The 24,767-nt window shown below is 31.5% G+C and overlaps 2 protein-coding genes across 2 annotated transcripts; both read left to right on the top strand.

Annotated features, from left to right (window-relative positions):
* Nucleotides 1-235: 235 nt before the first annotated feature.
* On the top strand, nt 236-16,461 carry LOC124913967 (probable leucine-rich repeat receptor-like serine/threonine-protein kinase At3g14840). Its single transcript, XM_047454419.1, has 23 exons — nt 236-420; nt 4,716-4,787; nt 5,321-5,389; nt 7,770-7,841; nt 7,944-8,015; nt 8,249-8,320; nt 8,454-8,525; nt 8,657-8,728; nt 8,810-8,887; nt 8,983-9,054; nt 10,354-10,428; nt 10,547-10,612; nt 11,361-11,420; nt 11,518-11,550; nt 11,921-11,961; nt 12,933-13,315; nt 13,954-14,149; nt 14,351-14,497; nt 14,628-14,746; nt 14,853-15,063; nt 15,151-15,388; nt 15,553-15,703; nt 15,777-16,461. The coding sequence occupies exons 1-23, from the start codon at nt 251-253 to the stop codon at nt 16,143-16,145; spliced, it is 2,910 nt and encodes a 969-aa protein (XP_047310375.1). The 5' UTR covers nt 236-250; the 3' UTR covers nt 16,146-16,461.
* A 1,386-nt stretch (nt 16,462-17,847) lies between these two features.
* On the top strand, nt 17,848-20,331 carry LOC124915430 (protein trichome birefringence-like 41). The gene is made up of 5 exons (XM_047456143.1): nt 17,848-18,220; nt 18,289-18,460; nt 18,675-18,850; nt 19,722-19,880; nt 19,991-20,331. The coding sequence occupies exons 1-5, from the start codon at nt 17,913-17,915 to the stop codon at nt 20,310-20,312; spliced, it is 1,137 nt and encodes a 378-aa protein (XP_047312099.1). The 5' UTR covers nt 17,848-17,912; the 3' UTR covers nt 20,313-20,331.
* Nucleotides 20,332-24,767: the final 4,436 nt, after the last annotated feature.

The raw sequence follows: 24,767 nt of genomic DNA, 5'->3' as shown, positions 1-24,767 counted from the left end.
TTTTTATCGGGTATACAACATGAAATTGATCCGATTCTACGCTGTATTAGCAGTAATTTGTTTCTTAACTCCCGGTGCATATGTTGGTGCCGTAGTTTTGCCTCCCGAAGAAGGTAAATCCCTCTTTCTCTCTCATACCGACCGTGTCTGTGTTTTTCTTTACGCCTAGCATTGGGTATGCGATATACACGGAGTTGATTTAGAAATTACATGCAATCTTACTACTTTTAATGATTTTACAGTGGAGATTATGAAGCAAATTGGAACTACGTTATTGAAGAATTGGAACTTTAGCGTAGACCCTTGTAGTGGAGAATCCGGTTGGAGAACCCTAGCCGTTGCCGGAGAGCTCGATTCCGATAATGAAGTCACGTGTGACTGCGCCATCTTTAACTATACCGGCTGTCACGTCACCAGAATGTAATAATTCTCTCTCTCTACTCAAATTTAGGTGAACTTTTAAAAATAATAATAATTGTATTTACTGGATTAGCTTGTTTTTCTTTATTTTTTTATAAAACAATGTTGTTTGATAAAATGGATAATTTAGGAATTTTTTAAATTGAATTATTAAAATAGTATTTACGACATAACTATATAACCAATATACCCGTTCAATACAATTTATCCCTCTATTCTATCAATTCTAACATGTTATCAAACCAAAATATAACAAACCAAAATTTTGTTCTAAAGGCTCTAATAAAGCTCTAATAGTTTATTCTTATATTTTTAATTAATGTCTATTTTATAAAAGAAAAATTGTATTGAATTCAGGATTCGGTGGTGGGATGAGCTTAAAATTTTTTTATATTGGGAATTAAATAAATAACGAGAAAATTTTGAATAAAATAAGTAAATAAAGGTGAGTTTTACTATTTTTTTAATAATTTATTAAACAAAATAGTGAATTATATTTAAAAAAATTAAAAAATTTAAAAATTAGGGAGTAATGTCAAATTTTAACCGTAAAAAAAATTCAAGATGGGCTTCAGCCCAACCAGCCTCTACATAGATCCATTCTTATATAGAGTTACATATATTATGTCTAATATATAGACATTAAATTAGACTTATAAAAAACTAATATAATAATATTTTACAAATATATTATCTTTATATTATAACAACGATAAATGATGGGTGAAACACTTGAAAATAAAATTTATCCTAACAAACGGATGTCTAAGAATGTTAGGGGTGATCATATCTTGGGTTGACCCAAACCCCAACTCAAACCCAAAATATTAATTTGGGTAAGTTAATTTGGGTTGGGTTGAGTATGGGTTGGGTTAGAGTTACCCAAATTACCTAAATTAAATAAATTTAATTTAATTATTTCTTATTAATTCAATATAAACTAATCATCTTCCAATTCTAATATATTTTCTTGATTTTTACTACGTTGATCTTCGTTTTAGTCAAATAAAAAATAATTGAAAATTATAAAACTCATTAATAATATATTTATTAATTATAGTTTAGACATACAGAACTAACATATCACTATTATTCTAAAAATCTTTAATAAATTAATTTATTTTTGAAAATTAATAGAGTTTATCATATTTAAGATTTTATTTAGTAAGACTTTATTTAGTATGAATGATTTAAATATTATTTAAATAATCCATATTAAATTCATCTATTATTTTTTCAACTAATTTAGTAATTAAAATATCAAAATAAATTCAAAAAAATCATAATTATGTTAAACAGATAAAAAAACGTATAATAATATCACATGTTAAACGTATAATATTCTTAATCATAACAAATTAAACGGACTGAAAATGTTAAATATATCTCAAGTGTGTTAAACGGGCCAAAACATGTTAAACATGTCAAAAACGTGTGTTTTTTGGGGGGAAATGTCAAAAACGTGTTAAACGTGCCAAAACGTGCTAAAAACGTGTCAAACCGTATTAAATGTGCAAAATTTGTTAAATTTGTCAAAAACGTGTTAAACTTGTCAAAAATGTGTTAAATGTGCCCAAAACGTGTTAAACGTCCCAAAATGTATTAGATATGTCAAAAACATGTTAAACGTGTCAAGAACGTGAAAACGTGTGAAAATATGTTAAACATGTCAAAAACGTGTTAAACGTGCCAAAAATATGTTAAACATATCAAAAACATGTTAAATGTGTTAAATGTGTCAAAAATGTGAAATGTATTAAAACGAGTTACATACTTATTAAAATCTAAAAATGTATTAAGCGAGTCAAAACATGTTAAATGAATAAAATATTTGTTAAACGAGTTAAAAACGTGTTGAATAAGTCAAAGACGTATTAAATTAGGTAAAAACGAATTAAATAATTGTTAAACTGATCAAAATGTATTAACCGGAACAAAAACGTGTTAAATATTAAACGAGTAAAAAAAATGTGTTACAAACTAAAATTTAGTTTGGATTATCCAACCCATACCCCCAACCCATATTATTCATTAATATGAATTGAATAATGGGTTGACCAAATTTAATTTGAGTTGAATATGAGCTGACTTTACCCATTTGCACACCTTTAAAAATGTCAGTGTTGACTAAATAATCATTAAAGAAGCACATGTGATTGGGTTAAGACCAAGAAAAATATCTTATGAGGATTTTTTAAGTGGATTTTGAAGAATAAGATCTTGCGTTAAGTTAAACGAGTCTTCAGTATATATTATTGTCCGTCTATTTTCGGAACCTTTTTGAGATATCTAGTAAAAAGGAAACTAATCGGGACCTTTTTGAGATATCTAGTAAAAAGGAAACTAAAGTGGTATACTACTTTCGTCTCATATCTAATCAAATTATTTAGAGAATTCTTTTATATAGACAATTTTCTATCAAAGGGAGGGTAGACGGGATCTCCTCGTGGATGCTCTTACCTATGTTTCAATTGAACTAGAGACCGACGACAAGTTTCCTCGAACTGACTCTCCCAATTTCAAGATTAACTACAATTAACATGCATCTCTCCAAAGGACTCCATCCCGGTTTCCTTGGAAAGATGTGTGAAAATAAAAAAAAGTTCATCAAAAATCTCGTTTGAAGAATGAAGAATGCATTAATCATATTCTTCTTCATTGCAACCTTCCAAGTGTATGTAGGCTCTTCTGCAGAACCTCCTTCATTTTCAATGGGATTCAGTAACAAATGTCGCCGACTTTTGGGTTAAATTGATTGAATAGAGTTCTAACAACATGTCACATCTTAAAAATACATTTTTTTCTGACCGAACATCTTCGGTCCTGGCTGAGACCTTGGACCGAGGAAATTATAATCCAGGACAGAGAGGTCCGACCGATGATCCTTCAATTAGGACCGAAAGGTCCGACCGAGGATTATATGCTTAACCCACCTCATACTCAGCCAACCTTTAGAAGCAATTGAAGAACAACCATTCGTAGCAGTTCGAAATATAAGGCAAACAATCTTTCTTAAACATCTTTAGAAACCCACACAATACTATATATTCATGTATTTTATATAAATTATGCATATTATTTTTAAGCATGATTTCATTGCATGTATATGATTTTTAAAGTATGATGTTTTTATAGAACTTTAATGTTAAGGGTAATGGAATCATAGTGATAAAGTACTGATGAAGGAATTGACGGATGAATATGGAAGGAGGGACCGAGAATGTACGACCGTAGTTTTGTAGGAACATGTAGTGAACGATCATGTAGTGAACGATCGACTTTTATAGCGCCATTTTGCTAGTTCTGATAAAAGACACCACTTAGCTTCCGCATATGTGACTGAATTGATTATGTTTCACCCTCTCTATCCTAGTAAATAATTTAAGATTTTAGAGTGTCACACAACAATATCGCGGACGACTGGAAACCAATTATGTTCATCATGTGGTGGACGATTTGAAAAGAAAGAAATATAATTGTTTTTGAAGGGAATAATTATGGGTACGATCGTCCCAATAGATTTATTTTAAACGCGTTCGCTTCAATCCGAAAAGAGGAACTTGTACGGTATAAGAATTTTTTTTTATCTTCTTGACATTTAATACCCTTAGGTTATTTTTTATTTCTCGTTTTTGCTTTTCTCTTTTCCTTTGTAACGTTTGAACGTATCTTGCATAAAAAAACGAATAAACATACAAAAACAATCCTTACAAAAAAAAAATTGCTTTTGTTTTTGGTGATATTCAAATAATTGGTTTAAAGTAAATATTATTATAGATTTAGTATAAACACTTGATTCGGAATTTTTAGGTAATAATTGAAAAATATTAATTTATTTTGAGAATCATATATATTATTGACATAAAGTGTTATTGATTATGATGTCATTAAAAAGCACATTTTATATAGTAGAAATGTGATGTTTGTTATGTGATTAATGGGGGAGATATACCTGGGTCATTTTTGGTAAATCACTTTTTGTGATATATAAAATTAAAAACTTAAATGGATAAACTGGTGTTTGTAATGTAAGCTACAATCCGATATCCAAAAGATTATTCAGCTTTTAATAGAGTAAGTATTTATGTGACAAAAAAATGAGATCAAACCGAGTAAATAAATCATTTGACAATCCCATCCAACAACACCTGAATCACCAAAAGTAAAATGAAAAATCTCTTGCAACTAAAATTTTAATGATCTTTCTATGAGTTCTAGATACAACCAATAAATTATGATAAATCTCATTTTGGAAATTGGAAATGAACATAACCTTTTGCCTATGTTAACTGCAGAGTTCTTAGAAGACAAAATTTGCAAGGCATGATTCCGCATCAGATTTCCCAGCTTCCTTTTATTCAGGAAATGTGAGTAACTTCCTTTCTTTTCCTAACAGCTAATGGATTCTACCTTTTATTTTATTTTTGCCTCATCCCCTAAAATATATATATATATATATTCAGAGATGAAAATAAGAGATTGTTTGATTCAAGTTATTTGAAAATCTCTAATTAGTGTCAACTCTTAAATAAGTTCACATCTTGTGTTATCACCATTCACCAGTGGCTATAAACCTGTACACCTGATATTTGAAGCTAACTGGTTCATATCATGACATGAAAAGCTTCTAAATTCCTATCATATGTTCAGTTTCTGCCAAGCTTAAATAATCCACGACGACCATGACACATCTGATTTAAAATTCTCTTTTTCATTTTTCTAGAGATATTTTCATTCTTTTTATAGACCAGATTCTTAATTCACTCAAAACACAGCAAACTCACCACAGAAAAAGGATATATTCATATTATTATTAAAAAAAACTCAAATATAACTCATTATCTAAGCATACCTGATCCTGCTAATGCCTAATGCTAATGTTGTTTTGTCATTCTTACAGTGACCTTTCTAGAAACCTCTTGGGCGGAAATATTCCTGAAGTGTGGGGCACCACCCAACTCAGAAAAATGTATTACTCTTTCCTTCTATCTCTTTCTCTCATTCAAAAAAATATTGGTGTGATGTTTTTCTTTGGCTAAAAGAATTGGTGTGATTTAAATTTGTTCTAGATAGACTTGTTTTAAATTTAAACTCTATTTAGCTTTATTGAAAGCAAGTCTTAGTAGAAGGCTAATCCCCAAAATGTGCACCAACTGATCCATTGGACCATGCAGTCCACAACTGAATATGGCATATTTCAATGAAAGTTAAGAATGTGTTTTGAAAAAGTGAAATTTTCACTAAACACTCTGCCGAGAAGATTTGATTATTGTTAAGTTGTTGGAAGGATACTCCTTTACAAGTGACAAACAATGGAACAAACAACTGGCCTTCCCGAACTCTTATTTGGATGATTTCGTGGTGTTGGAATCTCGGGGTGTTTGGGTTGATTCGGTTCGAATTTTTCAACCAAAACATGCATCCAATGGAACCCTCTTACAGATCTTCAATTTGACATATGATGAATTGATGATGTTTCTTTAATAACTCAAAATTTTGTGTTTATTGAGTCCATTTCTTGCGTAGTGTTGAGATGGTTCCCAAATTATGGAGGAATGAGTGTTTACAACATGATCAAGGGCTTTCTGAATATCAAGCATGTAAACACATCTAAATCCTTTTTCTATCTTGCAACTAAATCGGTGCATTCCCAAAACCTGCAATGACAAGAAAATTGACTTTTGGAAAGACCCATTGGCAGTTTGGCACCCTGTTAATTCTTTTCAATATAATTTTGATATCTCCAATAAAAATGAAGCTAGAGTGGCGAACTGTTATACAACCATCTGATGACTGAAAGTTTACTTTCCCTTGCTGTCTCTCTTGTGAGGAGGAAGTTGACTTGCCAGTCTTCTTTGTATGACGAGCGAAGAGATTATCGATCACATCCTCCTGCATTGCAACCAAACTAGGGACATGTGGACGCTCCTGTATAATTTTCTTCATTTACATTGGAAAGTTTCAGATTTTTGGGATCAATGGATTTGCCTGGTGTTCCGGGATCAGTTTCTATTAACTACGTCTGCAAATCAACTCCCTCATCATGTGATGAACGATTTAGAAGGAAAGGAACAAAAAAAACATTTGAAAGGAAAAACTACGTTTTTTTAGAAGAATCAAAGGCTTTATGTTACACATGTTTGTATCAATCTAAAAAGCAAGAAAGAGGGGCGTGCACGGGATGAAAACTTTTTGATCTTATTGACATCTAACATTTTCTTGCTCTGATTTTTTTTTTCTCCTCACCCCCACCACTTGTAATATTGAATGCCCCTCGCGTTCTTTATTTTTAGTGAAAAGTTGTCATTTTTCAATAACTAACCTATGCTTTCATTTGTGATGAGTAAGGTGTCTAAATTTGTCTACCTTGTACAAAGATCATCTGGTATAGTGAAATAAGTTGTGATGGGAAAACTTTAAGCATATTTGCTAGTGTTGTTTTGAACACATAGGTATAAAGTGTCTGATATTCTTTGCGCTCTAAATCTTCCTAACTATAATAATATAATTAGAGTTCCAACTTCTTCCAATAGATTTTCAGATGGAAGTGGTTGAAGGATTCAAAGAAATCCTTCTTAAGGATGTACCATGATTCCTTAATGATATGGTGTGTGTAGTCTTAGTTCCCTTGAGCTTTATTGTTGGTACTGTACTCGATAATGTTGCATATTTCTCATCCGAAAAATCCCACTCAGTAGAATCATTATGATGCAAAGAAATATTGAATTAGATGGAAGTCCAATTATGAAATAGTGTCTACGTGGAGTAAATTTAACTGCTGTATTAATATCCATTTAAAGAAATGGTAACTTTTGTTTCAAACTCGATGATAATGCATAATAGATTTTGTTCAGGGATATGGATGCATGTCTCGCACAACCTTAGTCATAAATTTGGAAATTCTTAACATTACACAATTCTTAAGACAAAAGTTCAAGTTGGTCGATTTCAAATCCTTCAAAATCCATAAACTTGGGTGACTAAAGGTTTGTACATTTGTAAATTATCAAAGAAGAATAAAACTGTGAAAGTATTCTGATAGAATTGATTACAATTAATATGCTTTATATAGCATCAGTTTAAAACTAAATCTAACTAACTGATATTAACAAAACTAACAGCTACTAAAACTAATAAACACCACTAGGCAGTTACTTTCAGGGATTTATTGAAGATGAAAAGTAAGATCTCTCCTTTTTTTTATTTTTTTATTCATACCAAATTTCAGGGGCATATATTAAAGATTCAAAATAAAAAACTCTGGGCTTATATCAAAACCAGGAAATCATCAGAGACTTATTTATGGGTTTTCAAAATTCTTATGATGGACAATGTAATTGTTTATGCAGCATGCTATCTGTAAATCGAATAGTCGGGCAAATCCCAAAGGAATTGGGAAACATCAGCACACTCAAATGGCTGTAACATCTCGATTACCCAATTCTCTATCTGTAAATTAAGTTCACAAGTCCTCTATTTTGCTTTTCATTTAATTTTGTGTTCTTTGATGATGATGATTTTAGATTGGTGGGAGGTAACCAGCTGTCAGGACACATTCCTACAGAACTCGGAAATCTTATCAGCATTGAGCGCTTGTAAGAGCGGTCATGTTTTATAATTGTCAATTTTCCTCAATGAATAATTGGAAGGATCATTTTTATTTATTAAAATGAATGTTATCTTCTTCATGATGACTTCTTCTATCCATTTTCCTTCCAATAAGTATTAGTCCCATGCATGCATAAGAACTGAGTAATGCAAATTAGAATTTGATTGTATTATGAAACTTCAGTATTTATGGGTGACATTGTATCAATAATTTGAAAAGGTTACTGTCATCAAACTTATTTGTGGGGGAATTACCGGTAGAACTTGGAAGATTGACCAATTTGAACGACTTGTAAGTTCTGAATTCGTTCTCGTTGTTGTTGTTGTTGTTGTTGTTGCCTTAACCTTCCATATGACGTTGACAAACTTCACGTTGTTGCTTTTTATTTTTTAATTTACATGACCATTTATTTGCTTGGTTGCAGTCGAATTAGTGACAATAGCTTCACTGGAAAGATACCAGATTTCATCCAAAATTGGACTAATCTTAATAAACTGTAAGATATTTTTATTATTATTTTTGCTTCTGTATCAATTATATTGAGTCAACAAGGACACCAAGACATGGAAGAAAATTCTTATTCTCCAAATTTTACGACGTTTTGAAACATGAAACTTGGTAATGCAGAGTACTTGTGGCAAGTGGCTTGGAGAGTCCCATCCCTAGTGGCATCTCTGCATTGACAAACCTAACTGATTTGTAATTTCTTTGAAATTCTACTATTTCATCATTGTTTCAAGATAAGAATAACACTAATATCTACACACAAATAAACTGCAGGAGAATAAGTGACTTAAATGGAGCAGAAGGTTTATTTTCATTTCCACCCATCAGTGATTTGAGAAAGCTGCAAAGACTGTAAGTCCTTTGAAAGTGTAACTTACCACAGCTGATAAAACCCACATAGAAAAATCTTGTGTAATTGAAGCATTATGTATATGACAATCTTACAGAATTCTGAGGAGTTGCAATCTTGTTGGATCATTACCGGATTATCTTGGTGAAATGACATCATTGAAAACCCTGTTAGTATATCTCAAGATTTTATATTTAGTAGATTTTGTTAGTGCCCATGAATGATATTTATTGAGACAAAAGAGCTCCTAGATTTGTTTGATTTTAAATGACTAGGGATACTTAAACATACAAAAAAATATTGCATTCATCATCTATACTATTCATAAAAGTGGTCCACACTCCATGTACCTTCTTATACAACTCATATTTTTCAAATAGTAAAACTAGGTTTATTTTGTTCTCTAATTTTTTCCATATATATTAAAATAAATTAGTTGAGATAGTTTAGGAATTTCAATTTACCTTATTTGAGAAAATTAAAATAAAGTAGTTCTGATGTTTTAGTGATTCTGACTTACTCTAATTGAGGAAATCATCTCCTACACATGGTAGCAGGTTTTATTTGACATTTGAGGAAACATATATCAGACTTTATATATAGATAGGGAATTGACATGGTATCATATATAGTATGTTTTATTCTGATTTGAATTTTTAGATGGAGAAGAAAGCAATATAATTTGAAAATCCTCATTTGACATGTCCAGAATAGCCATTTGGCAGGGAGCTTTTAATAGTCACCTTATTTTGTCACTTAGGCAGATTCAAAGCATGAACCTCAGGGTCAGAATTAACAGCCCATTCAGTCTTTAGGCCAACTTATTAACAACTAAATATTTGACATCAGCTTCGAATCTCTAATTAAGCGGCCGCCACTTTGCAGACACTTCACGACGCTTATTTGCGAGAGTCTCGACATTTACCTACTATTTAGCGATTTTTCCTTAAAGATACACTTTTTCAGTTAGAATCAAGTACTTTCAAACATCTTCATTTGGTCTGATTTAATTTAATGGATTGAATGTAGTTTTAGCAACAACATCGCGGACGACTGAAAACCAATTCCCCCCATCATGTTGTGGTGGACGATCTGGAAAGAAAGAAACAAAGGAGTTTTCGAACGGAAAAGTTATGAATTCGAGCGTCTTAAATGATTCATGTTACACGTTCCTTTAATCTGAAAAAGGGGAGCTTGTACTGATAAATTTTTGATCTTATTAACATTTAATTCTTACGTTGTTTTCTTATTTATTGTTTTGATTACACTATTTTTAATAAAAGTTGACAATTATAAAAATATATAATAATGGGTATAAATTTAAAAGCGGTTTTGAATACTTGAATTAGAAGTAGCTTTTTGCTGAAATTAACTTTTAAAAGAGAAATGGATGTGTATATGGTTAAAGGTATAGTATAAGTTGTATGAGTTATCATTTTTCTCAAACCATAATTTTATTGTATTTCAGAGATCTCAGCTTCAACAAATTCAGTGGGGAGATTCCCGTCACCTATTCGAGTTTATTAACAAATACAGATTTTATGTACGAATTCTTATACCTTTCGCAGTTTCTCTTAGTTTGCAAATATATTGAGAACTTATTAATGTTCTTATAATTCTTCTTGATAGAATTACTGAAGCTTTAATGCTTATTGATGTAGGTATTTTACAGGAAACTTACTAAGTGGAGTTGTACCTGACTGGATTTTGAATAAGGGAAACATAGTGTAAGTCATCTTCCAATCCTCTTTCCATATATTTGAAATCCTTTAAGAACCTATGTTATGAAATGAATGAGAAATTAAAGATATGCCTTTGAAATTGATAGACTAGTTTAGACAAAAACCGAAAAATAGCAATACTAGATGTAAATAAAAGTAAAAAATTTACATTCGTAACAAAAAATAGTTCCTAATTGAAACAACAGCATGAATTTTTTGAATTTTCCAATGCCTTATAAGCTTTTCTCTTGGAAAGTTCTACTTTGTTTCTGATACAAGATGATGGAACGCGAAAAAAATATGACAAAGGACCACTTTATTGATGTAATCCCGGAATGGAGACAAGAAGTACAACCAAAGAGTGAAATAGTCAAATTAGCTTGATTGTTCTTCCTTTCAAACAACCACTCAGTTCTTCATCTTCAAATATGCTAACTCATGTTGAGAATGACTGCCAAATAATTTTTTCGTTTCCCCAATATAGTTTTCTTCAAATAATTGCTAACTCATGTACTTCTTAATTGCACTTAATAAAACTCCTATAAAAAGGAGGATTGTAATAGTTTGAGTCAATCATTTCAATAATAATAATTCCAAGTATACCTATTCTTCTTCAAGATTTTAACACCTATCTATCTTTTTATCTCGCAAGTGATCCATCAACTTCCTACTTTAATTTAAATTTTCACTTGCACAATATTTTGAATTTATATGTATGAAATTTGAAGAACTAATTGTGTTAAATTATATGCAGTGATCTTTCTTACAACAACTTTACAGTTAATAATACCTTAGGATGTCAAGATCATTCAGTGTAAGAATCTATTCTAGTGTTTGGGACTATCATAGTTTTTTTGAGATGACACACATCACACACAAAGCTAAACAACTCTTTATGTTGTCTGCTACAGGAACTTGTTTGCAAGCAATTCAGTCAATTTAACGTAAGTTCTAATCATGACAATATAGTTCATCCTTTTTCATTATAACGTCAAAAGTCTTGGATATTGAGCCTATCTTGAAAAAGATATTTTGTCCATCGTTAAATAGTTGACAATTAAATTTAAAATGAATTTTTGTTTCATATAAGATTGTTTTATGGATATAGATTATAGTGTGGTTTTTGGTTTCATTTATTATAACATTATTGTTTTTAGATCATGATCCACTTTATTTGGTAAAAAAATATCATTACAAATTTTTGACAAAATAACAAATATGTTATTTTCATGATCTATGATAATGAATAGGACCAATTTCTTATATATGAATCAGAATTGGTGATTGAGTTTTTATCTCATATTCCTTTTTCAGAGACACTGCTTCATGCTTGAAAATATCTTCATGTCCTCAAGGTAAACTAGAAAAAATAGTTTTTATTATTTATTTCATTCTCTGATTGGATTTGAAATTAATGGTCCAAAAACTCCTTTTACATATTGTTGATTGAGTCCATTACCCTTTTTTTCTTTCTAAAACTGTATTATCATTGATATTGGATCCTGACTCATAATTTGGTAATCATCTACTCTGCACAGGAAATGCCCAAAGCAAATCCCATGGCTTCATTTTATTTTATTGAGCCCGAAACAAAAGTTGTGCTCGAGAGAGACCAAAATAGAATAACAAATGTTGATTATATTAAAAATTGTTTTAGATCCAATTAAAAAATGAGAAGGATTCATAATGCGGTTCTCCTCAAATACTAGTCTCCTAATAAGAGATGTCCTCTTGGAGAATACAAATAATCTCGACATTGGATTTACCCCAGTTTCGTTTCAACTTTGAAGTTTTAACAAGATTAGAAACAACATGAGCTAGTCTATGATCTCCTCACCTTACAAAAGAAAATCTAACACTAGAGAATTTTGTCTGATAACATGTGCATTTGCTGAGGCTGTGCACTGGAAAACTGAAGATAACTGACTTAACTACCTTAGTGTGTTGTATTATTGTGAGGCTGCACACACTTGATCACCTCCGGCTCAATGACCATGCATACACGTGGAATTGGAAAATCCATTCACACACATGGTTGCGTAACAAACTTCTGAATAGGATTTGTAAATAAATTAAATTTCTGTATATACCATTCTTGTACAAACCCAAGATTCTAGAATTCTTTTGTAAATATTATATATAAATATACTCATGAAATTTCAATCCATTCTGTCTCTGTTTTTCTCTAGTTGTTGAATGTTCTTCTCGATAATAGATTTTGAAGGTGAACAATATCTGATTGTTTCTTATGAACAATGGAAATTAACTTCCATACAATCTGACTTCATTGGTTCTGAATTTCATGACTTTTCTTTTTTTGTTGCAGATTACAACTCATTCCATATAAACTGTGGAGGCAAAGATGTAACTATTGGAAATACCAAGTATGAAGGTGATGAAGATCCTGCTGGTCCAGCAAGATTCTACGCGAGTAAAAGTAACTGGGTGTTTAGTAACACTGGCCACTTCTTGTATGGTGAAGAAAGGCCTAAAGACTCTTATAATGGTTTAATAAATACAACAAAGCTAGCTAGCGATGCTTCTCCCTTAAACAAGGATGCGCGGCTTACTCCCTTGTCACTGACATATTATGCGTATTGTCTAAGAAACGGAAACTACACTGTAAAGCTTCACTTTGCAGAAATTGTGTTTACCAATACTCAGACATATAGCAGCCTGGGAAGGCGCATCTTTGATGTTTACATTCAGGTAGTCCCAATAACTCTCTGTAAGGACTTTCTTTTTGATTGTAGCCATTGTTACTGCTTCAGAGGATATGATTCATGAACATGATGGCTAGGAATTCAATGCAATTTCTTTTTTGTTTCAATATTTTATGTTTGTTTTTGTTTTTCACCTGGGTTTATCTATGTTTTTTCACTTGAATACTTTTAAAACAACTGGACTGGTTTAGATGTAGTTTGTCTTAATTTGTTTGAATATTTTATGCTTGTTTTAGCTTCTCACTTGGGTTTATCTGTGTTTTCCATTGGTTTATTTTCTTGTTTGTTGCAGTCATCTAACTTTCCATGGGTTCATCATTCTCTACATGCATGGTTAGCTGCTTACCATTATATTTTCTAGTTCGTGTCTATCGTTTGTAATGTCTCTTCTTTGTGAAGTTACTCGCAATTCTCTACAGATGCAGTTCATCTTAACCTGATAATGTTGACTATTATTTAATATAATTGGTTTTTAAGATACATTTCTACTTAAGAAAGTTGTATTTATTAACTTAACATTTTTAAGACGAACTCCCTTTATTTGTCTTGGCTTCTTAAACGTGCAATGAAAAAGGTTACTCAAGACAAATTTATAACTTTAAGAAACTAATTAAGTAATTGCAGGGAAAGCTGGTGGAGAAGGACTTCAACATTAAGGAGAAAGCTGGTGGAGCTGGCATTGAAATCAGTCCGTCTTTTGAAACAGTTGTAACCAACAGAACATTAGAGATTCGGTTCCAATGGTCAGGAAAAGGAACAACAAATGTCCCTACTGGAGGAGTATACGGTCCTCTGGTTTCAGCTATTTCTGCAGAACTAGGTATTCTCTTTTCTCTAGATGTTAGTTATGGAATTAATAAATATTGGGAGTAATCATTTTGGAGTATTATAAAGATAAACTACAATAATAATGTGATTTTAATCAGAATATGGCCAACAAGGTTGACATTGTACTCCTAATATTGGCTTGCCATTCGTCAAATAAACTTATCCAGAGCGGTTGTTTGTTCTATTCTTTTAGCAGATTTTGTTCAACCGTTGGGAAATGGATCAAGTGCCATCTCTTCTAGTACCATTGTTGGAATTGTGATCTCTGTAGCTTTTGTTGTTATCTTGATCTTTCTTGGGTGGAAAAGATATATAGGACGCAAGAAAACTCTCGATCAAGGTATATATAACCAAAATCCTTTTAATGTTTTGTCAAGCGTTTTTATATTCATGTTAGCTATCTGCAAGTCCAATCATAACTTTGTTATCAGATTTACTTCTTCTTCCAATGATAGCAATGTTTCTTATAGGTCTGAAGAGCCTGGATTTTCATATTGGTTTATTCTCATTGAGCCAAATTAAAGCTGCTACAAACAATTTTGATGCTACTAACAAGATTGGAGAAGGTGGTTTTGGTCCTGTATACAAGGTAATTCTTTCTGAGATTTTGCTACCATAGTGATCATGATAATAATTTCTCCTTTATTAATCTTTTGAATACTTAGATATAGAATTAAATGCACCATAATTCGTAGGGAGTTCTATTAGATGGCACTACAATCGCGGTAAAGCAACTATCTTCTAGGTCAAAGCAAGGGGACCGCGAATTCATGAATGAAATTGGAATGATTTCTACACTGCGACATCCTTATCTTGTGAGGCTGTACGGATGTTGTATTGAAGGAAATCAGTTATTGTTGGTATACGAGTACATGGAAAATAACAGTCTTGCTAGTGCTTTATTTGGTAATTAAGATGTATAAGACTTATTTCATCAATATACTTTTAGGTACAATTTTTTGTAATCACACGTTTTGATCTGGTGATGTGAAGGTCCTGATGATAGCCGATTATTCTTGGATTGGTCAACAAGGTATAAGATCTGTATTGGCATAGCTCGTGGTCTAGCTTTTCTCCATGAAGAATCAAGACTGAAGATTGTCCATAGAGACATCAAGGCTACAAATGTGTTGCTTGATAAGGATCTTAATCCCAAGATATCTGATTTTGGTCTTGCCAAACTTAATGAAGAGGAGAATACCCTGATAAGCAGTAGAGTTGCCGGAACTTAGTTAGTTTTCTAATCAACAAACTTATTTTACACGTAAATACATTAGTATGGGTTTTGAATAAGAAGACAAACTTCCTTTGAGATGAAGAACCTAATACCCTAAACTTCCTTTTTGTTGAAGAACCTCTAAGGCATATGGTAATTGTTTTAGATTATTTATGCAGCGGTTACATGGCACCAGAGTATGCAATGCATGGTTATTTGACGGACAAAGCAGATGTTTACAGTTTCGGAATTGTTGCTTTAGAAATTGTCAGTGGGATATGTAATACAGCTTATAGACCAGAGGAGGATTATTTCTGCCTTCTTGATTATGTAAGTGAAGTATGCGTGTCCTTTATTTAACTAAATTAGTTTGATGGATAAATTTGTTTTTTATTCTCAATAGGCACACATGTTGAGAGAAAATGAAACTCTTACAAATCTAGTAGATCGGAAATTAGCTTTAGATTTCAAGCAAGACGAGGCGATGGTGATGACCAATATAGCTCTGATTTGCACAAATGTTGCAGTTGCTTACAGACCAACCATGTCTTCAGTTGTAAGCATGCTCGAGGACAGAAGAGTTCCTCAAAAGTTGCTCATGGACTTGGACTCGGTTGCATTAACTCGCAAGTTGAAGATGATGGACATGATGAATCAACAGCAACAATCTTACGTGGAAACGGAGGAACTAAGGGTGAAATCATGTACTGAAAGTGGACGGTTTCTTCCCCATGGCTTCGAGATTGATGCAAAACACAGAAATACATGTTAAATATGATGGTGCCTTTCATTACAAGAATTTCATTTCATTTAGACTATGTTGCAGAAGTTGGGTTTATTTGATTGTGGATAAAAATCAGAAGGAGAAGAATATTAAAAATGTGGCTTCCAAATAAGCTAAGTGTGGCTAGCCAAATATTTTGTGTATAAATTAGAGTCTTAAATTCTCTTATTCTTAAAGTATTGTTGTTGATAATTATGGAGAAAAAAGTAATATGCTTCTTTTGCTGCAAAATAAACTATTGTTGTTGATACTAATGAAACTCAGCTTAAAGTGTTATTATCGTATTCAAATAGATATATTAATTGAGGAATGATAGAGAGCACGACTTTGAGGGAACGATTCGTACAGCGAAAGTGACTTCGTTGTTATATAAAAGAGATATTGTCCCTTTTGTATAACAACGAGGTCTCTTTTGTATAACAGCGAGGTCAATTTCATATAACAGCGATGTCACTTTCGCTGTACGAGTCGCTCCCTCAAAGTCGTGCTCCCAATCATTTTTCATATTAATTAAAGATGAGAAACCAATGAAAGTTAAGTACAATTGTCTTAATGAAAAAAATAGGGTACAAGAGTTTGAGTAGTAGTACAAAGGTATTGGGCAAATAAAAAAAGCCCAACAATAACATATTATTTTTTGTACACATTCTTGATGATAGTTCGGATTCAAATTATAGGTAGTTCATTTCATCATTTTCTTGGTGTTTGTTGTCTAATTCTTTTTAGTCTTTACTTAATACGGTAAATATCGAGGTTAATTTTGTTTTGACCCGGGTTAAATTCCTTGCACAAGCCTACAATTGTATATGCTGCATAATATTGGTTCAATTTTTTTTTTTGTGACTCGAGTTTTTTTCGGAGGGACTATATTCATTAATCATCCCTAACATCACATCCTTGTAAACTTGTTTAATCAAAGTGTTGTTAATGATAATCGAATCAAATGTTCTTAGTGTGAATTTAAATTCATTGATTTTTTAGGTTTGATTTTTTTCCCACTTAATTAGGGAGAACCTTATTGATTTTCATGAATACCTTTCAAGTTAAGTAATTTTTTTCAGTATTTACTTTTTACTTTTTAGTTATGAACTCTTTTTTTTATTATAACTTTAGTCGTGTTGTGCTTACAATAATATTTTATTAAATGAATCATTTGCAAATAAAAAATAAAACTATAGAGTTAATGTACTCATCTTCTTGACAACCTATCATGTTTATGATTACATAGAAATGAAAAAACAAAATTAAAACTTAACGTAGAAGTATATTCACCACCTAACTGATGAAATCATCATTACTGTGTCTGAATTAGAAACAAGAATTGGTTGAATCATGATCTTTGGAATTTTGAAATCTTATTATTAAGAAAAAAAAAGTAATTTTTCAACTATGGAAAAGACCTGGAAGCAATGCATGATTTCAGTGTGTCACAACACAATCCCTTTATTGTTACTTACTTCAATATTATTTTTAAGTCAAGACTAGTGTAAACTTCGATTGCTACGAAATTTTGATAGTTTTTAAGTGAGAATTGAATATTAAATATTTTATTTTTATTTTTGTTAAGAAAGAAATTTCAAACTTATTATTGGATCCAGGAGAGGGGATAAATCCCCTATTACAAAACCAATTATGTGTCTTCTTGTCCAAGTTGGCCTATATATATATTTTCTAACCAACCAGTTCATGATCATCTTAAACCTATAAAATATTCTATTAGCCTGTTTTTTTCTCTCTCTAGAACGCAAACGCGCGATGGTAGTTCATCACATGAGTAATTCATGCAGTAGTTTAGTGATATTCTTGGTATTGTGTTTTAACCAATCATATGGGGTGATAATAGAGAGATATGTCCATGGGAAACATGGAAGAGAATCCCATGATCAATCAAACGGCTGTGATTTCTTCCAAGGAAGTTGGGTGTATGATCAGAATACAATCACTCCTTACAACTCTTCCATCTGTCCGTTCATCTTGCAGCAATTTGACTGCCAGGGAAATAAACGGTCAGATAAGCTCCATCTCAAGTATAAATGGAAGCCCAAGTCATGTGAACTGCCAAGGTAATCTCTCTACCTTTCTGTTCATCAGATTCATTGAAGAAAAATTGAAGTAATGTTATTTTTTTCAGATTTGATGGTGAGGATTTGTTAAAGAGATTGAAGGGGAAGAAGATAATGTTTGTGGGAGATTCATTAAGCCTTAATATGTGGCAATCTCTAACCTGCATGCTTCATATTGCAATCCCTAATTCAAACTTTGTTATTCAAAGGAAATCTGAGGTCTCAATCTTCACATTTCTGGTGAGTAATTGTTTTGGTATAATTTTTGTGTAACTTGCTCAAAATACAATGAAATTTATGTTTTGTCAACTTCTAACTGAAAATTGACACCTTTCAATGTGATTGAGGGAGTTAAGTTTGATCAATATAATTAAACATCTTTAAATTAAAATATTAAGTAACAATTTACATCCATCCTTGTTAGTAATCGTGATTTAATGTTTGTAAATTGCAGGATTATAATGTCTCGATATTATTCTCAAGAAATGCGTTCCTAATTGACCTAGTGAGCGAAGAAATTGGAAGAGTTCTCAAGCTAGACTCAATTGAAAATGGCAATTCATGGAAAGGATTTGATATGCTTATATTTAATACATGGCATTGGTGGTTACACAAAGGAAGAAAGCAAGTGTAAGTTCTTTCTACTCATTTGCATATTACATATACATGTCTCATTTTGTTAATATCATATGTGAAAAATAATGTTCTTAACACTAGCTAAGTAACAAAAGTTTAAACAAACATATTAACCAAATAAACAAATATTTGAATTCAAACTCTTTTAAGTATTACTAAGAGCATCTCCAACCGACCCTCAAAACGCAAATTCATACCCAATTTTCCTCCAACCGGCCCTCAAAACGCAAACTCATACTCATTTCTTATTCTCTTTCTAAAATAAAAATGCATATTTGGGGTTGTACTGTTTATTTCGCAAAAAGATTTCTAAATTTTTAAATGAGTCCTTCAAATTTATAAACTCTTTAATTTAAATATTAAACTTGTTTATATAAATCATTTAAAACATTTTATTTGGTGTTTTAATTTTTAATTTTAAAATAAAAAGTTATAATATTTTTTAAATTTATAATTAAATTATATTTTACTTAAAATTTTATATATATATATATATTTTATTTTACGTTATATTTTGCCTAACTTAAATGTTAATATAGTATGTTTGTTTATTTAAATATATTATTGAATTATTTTGTTATGTATTAATTATTGATATATAATTAATTTTATTTTAATTTATTAAAGGAATAAGAAAAGTTTAGGATTAAATATATAAAATTGATAAATATATAGATAATATTAATAGGATTAAAAAATTAGTGTAAGAAAGGAATATTCTAAGAATATTCTTTTGAGTTTGGAAATGAGTTTTTGGGTTGTAGATGAATTAGTATTGATGTGACGTTTACTGCATTTTGGGTTTAAGAATGAGTTTGTGGATGGAAGATAGTCTAAAGGCTGAATTCTATGATGTGTGTTTCAGATGGGATTATATTCAAGAAGGGAATAAGATATATCGAGATATGGACCGTTTGGTTGCATTTGAGAAAGGCATTACAACTTGGTCAAAATGGGTAGATTCCAATATCAATCCAAACATCACTCAAGTTTTCTTTCAAGGCATCTCTCCTACACATTATGAGTACTTAAATTCCTCTTGTTCTTATTATTTATAGCTTAAATTACTTTAATAATCATGCACAAAATTCATGATTTTTGAATTTAACTAACATAAATTGTTACATCTATTAGCGACGGAGAATGGAAAATGAGTATAAATGGAACATGCAATGGACAAACACAACCAATTCACGGATCATTATATCCTGGAGGTCCACATCCTTCGGTTTTTGTAATGAAGGAAGTGCTTAGAAAGATGTCGAAACCGGTGACTTTACTTGACATAACAACTTTGTCACAAATGAGGATTGACGGACACCCTTCGAGTTATGGAAGTAATGGTGGCAAAGGAAATGATTGTAGCCATTGGTGTCTTCCTGGTGTTCCAGATACTTGGAATCAACTCTTGTATGCAATTCTTGTTTCTAAATGGAGACCTAAAAATATTTTGTGATTTCTATATATACATGCATCTAAGTCAGAAAAAATCTTACGATTTAAAAAACATATCAATTCTGGTTTTATTTTTGTAGGTAACTTTTAAATTAGTTAAACTAATATGATTTTAAATATAGGATTTTACGATTCTATTCCATTTTAAATATAAATAAAGTGAATTTATATTTACTTATTAGAAAAAGTATTAATTATTCATCAAATAAATAAACTTGTTAAATTGAACTTTTAATTATAACTTCTTTTCATGTTATTTATTTATTATTATTTAAATTAATTTTATATTTAATTATATAATAATAAAAATATATAACTAATATTAAAATTTTACAATTTGAAGTTGACTCAATTTTAGGTATTCTATGACTTTATTTGAAGTTGATTGGAAACATTTAGATTCGATGTGTTTGAACTAACACTTCTTTTATTTAAATTAAAATGATGTTTTAGAGATAATTATATATATTAACAAATTTAAACAAGTTTCACTCTAGTTAGAAAATTTTAAAATAGGGACACTATAATAGAATAATGACAGGAAGCAACGTTGGAGCAACGATTCCTGCGACGCTCCACTGACAGCTACAGCCACCGTGGAAAAAAAAAGTCACAGTGATCTAATTAAAATAAAACATTTTTTTAATTTTTTTAATCTCCCTTTCCATTCCATCTCTTTCTCACCCTTTCCATTTTTAATTTCTGAGTTTCGAACAGTTAATCTTCCTTCCTCCTCCGTGACTTTTGCTTTCTTCTTCCCTTTTCTTATACGACTTCAGGTTTTGACGATTTCTTCTTTTGCGACTTCGGACTTTGGTGATTTCTTCTTTCTTTCGAGCTTTGAAAATGGTAAGCCTTTAAATCAATGGCGAACAACAATGTTAGCAAACAACTAAAACCCTAAAATCGTTTTACTTATACTTTTAGGAGAAACAGTTTTTTCAACTACATCCAATTCCAAAACTTACAGAAAGTAAGTTCCCGAACATGATTATCCTATAGTTAGAGTTTTTTTTGAACATTTCCATGTTCGGGAACTTGATTTAATATTTGAAAACTGTTTTTATTTCTTTTTCTGATTTATATTTCTGGTTTTGTATCCGAGTTAGGAGATTTAAGGACATGATATAATAAAGACAGCTAGTAGAGTGTCATAGTAAACCCCATTTAAAAATTAGGTTTAGGGTTTAGAGAATTTTGAACTGTTTCCTAGTAAAAATAAGAAATTATTGAATTTGTGGGGTACTATAATTTTTTATTTGATTAAAAATTAAAGTGTGTAATTACAGGTTAATGATAGTAACAAAACAAAGTTATAGTGGAATAAACTAAGTTTAAGATTCTCCACTATTACTATCATTTACAAATCTGGCCAAAATTATATTTTATAGTATGGAATTAAATGTTAATGATAGTAACAAAACTGAGTTATAGTGGAATAAACTGAGTTTAAGATTTTCTACTGTAACTGAGTTGCAAAAGATGTATGTGAAGAATGTGTTGGTGTAGAAGATGTATGTGAAGAAAGTGTTGGTGCAAAATGTGCATGTGCAAAATGTGTTGGTGTAGAAGAGGATGTTGTGGAATATGCAATAAACTTTTCCTTCACTTCTTTCACCACTTCAGCCAAAAAAGAAGTATTATGATCAAATTGTGCTGCACTTTGTTGTAGCTCTTGCATCATTAGAGTAAGATAGTTATACCGATTTCTTTTAATGTCACTCATATCATAATCATAAATGTTATTGATACTTTGATAACCTCTTTTCAAATCTTTACGGCATTTGTCCAAGATATAATTAGTCGGCACCATATTCACCTTCATTCTTCTCAAAACTACCAACATATGTCTACACAGGAGTCCTCTGAACTCAAACAGTTGACATTGACAGTTTACAAAATATGTCTCCGTCGGTGTGAAGTTTACCTTTACAAAAATATATCTCCAATATTCTCCATCATTACCTTGTATGATCTCCACCACTCCAAATGTAGTTTTTGTTCCATCGTCTTCAAGTATAGAGGTGTCGCAGAACATCAACCATTTCACCTCATTTTGGAACAGCTTAAAAATGTCGTTAGTATATACACTCTGAAATTGCTTTTCCAATGAATACCCACTCACAATTGGAATGATCGAATTATTATAATGAAAATCCAAATATTTTTCCTTCTCTATGTTCCTCTTAAGGGCCTTATCATATTGCTCTACAAATTGTTTTAGAGATGTTTTAGAATTAACAAAGTCATAAAAAAAAAATACATTCATAGATTCACTTCTTTGAGATGTTGACATGCATGCCCAGAAGTGACATTTAACATACACATGAATCCATTTTTCACGTTCTAAGTGCAAGGAGTTCAGCCAATAAATGTTTTGCAACTGAAACTCATCTATCATTTTCAGCCAATTATCTTCACACTGCTCGATTGTGATTAAGTTATAGACAATGTTCTTGAATGTCTTTTTTATACTTTTATAATGAGCATGTGTAGAGAATTTGGTGGGGAGTTTCTTCATTATATGCCAAAGACAAAAGCGATGATGGGTGTTCAGAAAGACCTTTTCAATTTCCATGGCCAATGATCAACATTGGTTAGTGATTATTCCTTTGGAGCACGCCCGTTCATACATGTCAACCATGCTTTGAAAAGTCAGATAAATGATTTTGAATAATCACTAGAAATTAATCTGCATCCTATCAAAATTGATTGTCCATGATAATTAACACTAACAAAAAGAGCAAATGGCATATCATATCAGTTTGTCAAATATGTTGTGTCAAATGTGATGACATCCGAGAAGTACTCGTGTGCAGCCCTATATCTTCCATCAGTCCAAAAGACATTCTTTATTTGATTTTCCTCGTCCACATCCTATACATTAAAAAAATTTAAATATATGTTTTGTATTCAGTAGAAATACTAACATAGCGCTTCAGTATCACCATTTTTTAACCGCAACCTCCTAGCTTATGAAATATAGTTTCTGCAACTTCTCTTATCAAAAGTCATATTATCATATCCACCAGCTTCAACTACAAGTGATTGATATGTTTTTGTCAAAGTAATTACAGCTTCTCCGTTTAAATCCAATCTTCTCTTCGCATTGGGCTCTAGAACCTTGTGAGATCTAAGATGTCTTGACTTTTTTTAGGCTCAAAATATCGTTATACTGATGGAAGACACTAGTAATCTCAACAATACCTTCATTATTATCCGCAACGTTTATTTTTTCCTTACAGTTTGTCTTGGTGGAAGGTTTACATTGTAAAATAAATTTCCCTTTTGTAGAACATACCACTTTTGGAACAAGCGATAAAGAACCACTTTTGTTTGCCATCTGCATCGTTTCTTGTTCCTACATTATAATGCCAAAACCCTTTGATTAAGCATATGCGCTATAAAATTCGCAAAGCTCCTTTTAGGAAGGAAAAGTCATTCCAATATTGGGGATTTGAACATTGTGTATTTCAACTTCAGGATACATGAAGTTAAAGAATAAGAGAGAAACTATATTAATAAAAATAATAATGACCATGACCATGTTAAGGACCAATTGGGTCCCAAACATGGTCATGTTAAGGACCGAAATGGTCTTGAACATGTTCATGTTGGGGACGAAATGGTCCTGAACATGGTCATGTTCAAGACCATTTCGTTCTTAACATGGTCATGTTCATAACCAATTAGTCCATATTATGACCATGCTTATGACCAAATGGTCTCTAACATGACCATGTTCGGGACCAAATGGTCCCTATCATTGTCATGTTTAGGACAAATTGGTCATTAATATGGTCATGTTCGGGACCAATTGATCCATAACATGACCATGTTCGGGAGCAATTGGTCTCTAACATGGTCATGTTCTGGACCAATCGGTCCCCAACATGACCATATTAGGGACCATTTTGTCTCCAATATGTAAATGTTCTGGACTATTTCGTCTCCAACATAAAAATGTTCTAGATCAATTGGTCCCCAACATGACCATGTTAGGGACCATTTCGTCTCCAACATATAAATGTTCTGGACCATTTCATCCCCAACATGGCCATTCTAGACCATTTCGGTCCAACATGGAATGTTCTGTACGATTTCGTCTAAAACAGACCAATATTACCAATATTTCACCTCGGTTTATCAGACATTACACTTTAATTTAAAAAATAACATTAAATTTTAGACATTACACTTCACCTTAAAAGAACATTTCAGTTTACATTACAGTTTAAGTTAAAAATAATATTATAGTTTAGTTCCGTGGTCGTCTTCTTCACGATCATTTTATTCGCGGTAGTCGTTTTCTTGGTACTAGAATTCATGGTGGTCTTCTTCTCGGTGGTCTTCATCGCAGTAGTCGTCTTCTAAGTCGTCGTTTGCTTCGATTTTGGTTTCTCATTGACAAAGAAATCTAAAGCTCGTACTTTTGAGATCTTTTCGATATGTGAAG

The sequence above is a fragment of the Impatiens glandulifera genome, chromosome 9, assembly GCF_907164915.1.
Source record: "Impatiens glandulifera chromosome 9, dImpGla2.1, whole genome shotgun sequence".
Taxonomy (NCBI): domain Eukaryota; kingdom Viridiplantae; phylum Streptophyta; class Magnoliopsida; order Ericales; family Balsaminaceae; genus Impatiens; species Impatiens glandulifera.
Note: the sequence above shows the minus strand (reverse complement) of the source record. Positions and strands in the feature narration are given on the sequence as shown.

Bases quoted from the DNA above. Each gene is read 5' to 3' on its own strand.
- LOC124913967 (XM_047454419.1), top strand. From the start codon at position 251: ATGAAGCAAATTGGAACTACGTTATTGAAGAATTGGAACTTTAGCGTA. The intron at 8,016-8,248 runs GTAAGAGCGGTC...TAATTTGAAAAG, and splicing joins CTTATCAGCATTGAGCGCTT to GTTACTGTCATCAAACTTAT. The intron at 11,551-11,920 runs GTAAGTTCTAAT...TTCCTTTTTCAG, and splicing joins AGCAATTCAGTCAATTTAAC to AGACACTGCTTCATGCTTGA.
- LOC124915430 (XM_047456143.1), top strand. From the start codon at position 17,913: ATGGTAGTTCATCACATGAGTAATTCATGCAGTAGTTTAGTGATATTC. The intron at 18,461-18,674 runs GTGAGTAATTGT...TGTAAATTGCAG, and splicing joins TCTCAATCTTCACATTTCTG to GATTATAATGTCTCGATATT. The intron at 19,881-19,990 runs GTACTTAAATTC...TACATCTATTAG, and splicing joins ATCTCTCCTACACATTATGA to CGACGGAGAATGGAAAATGA.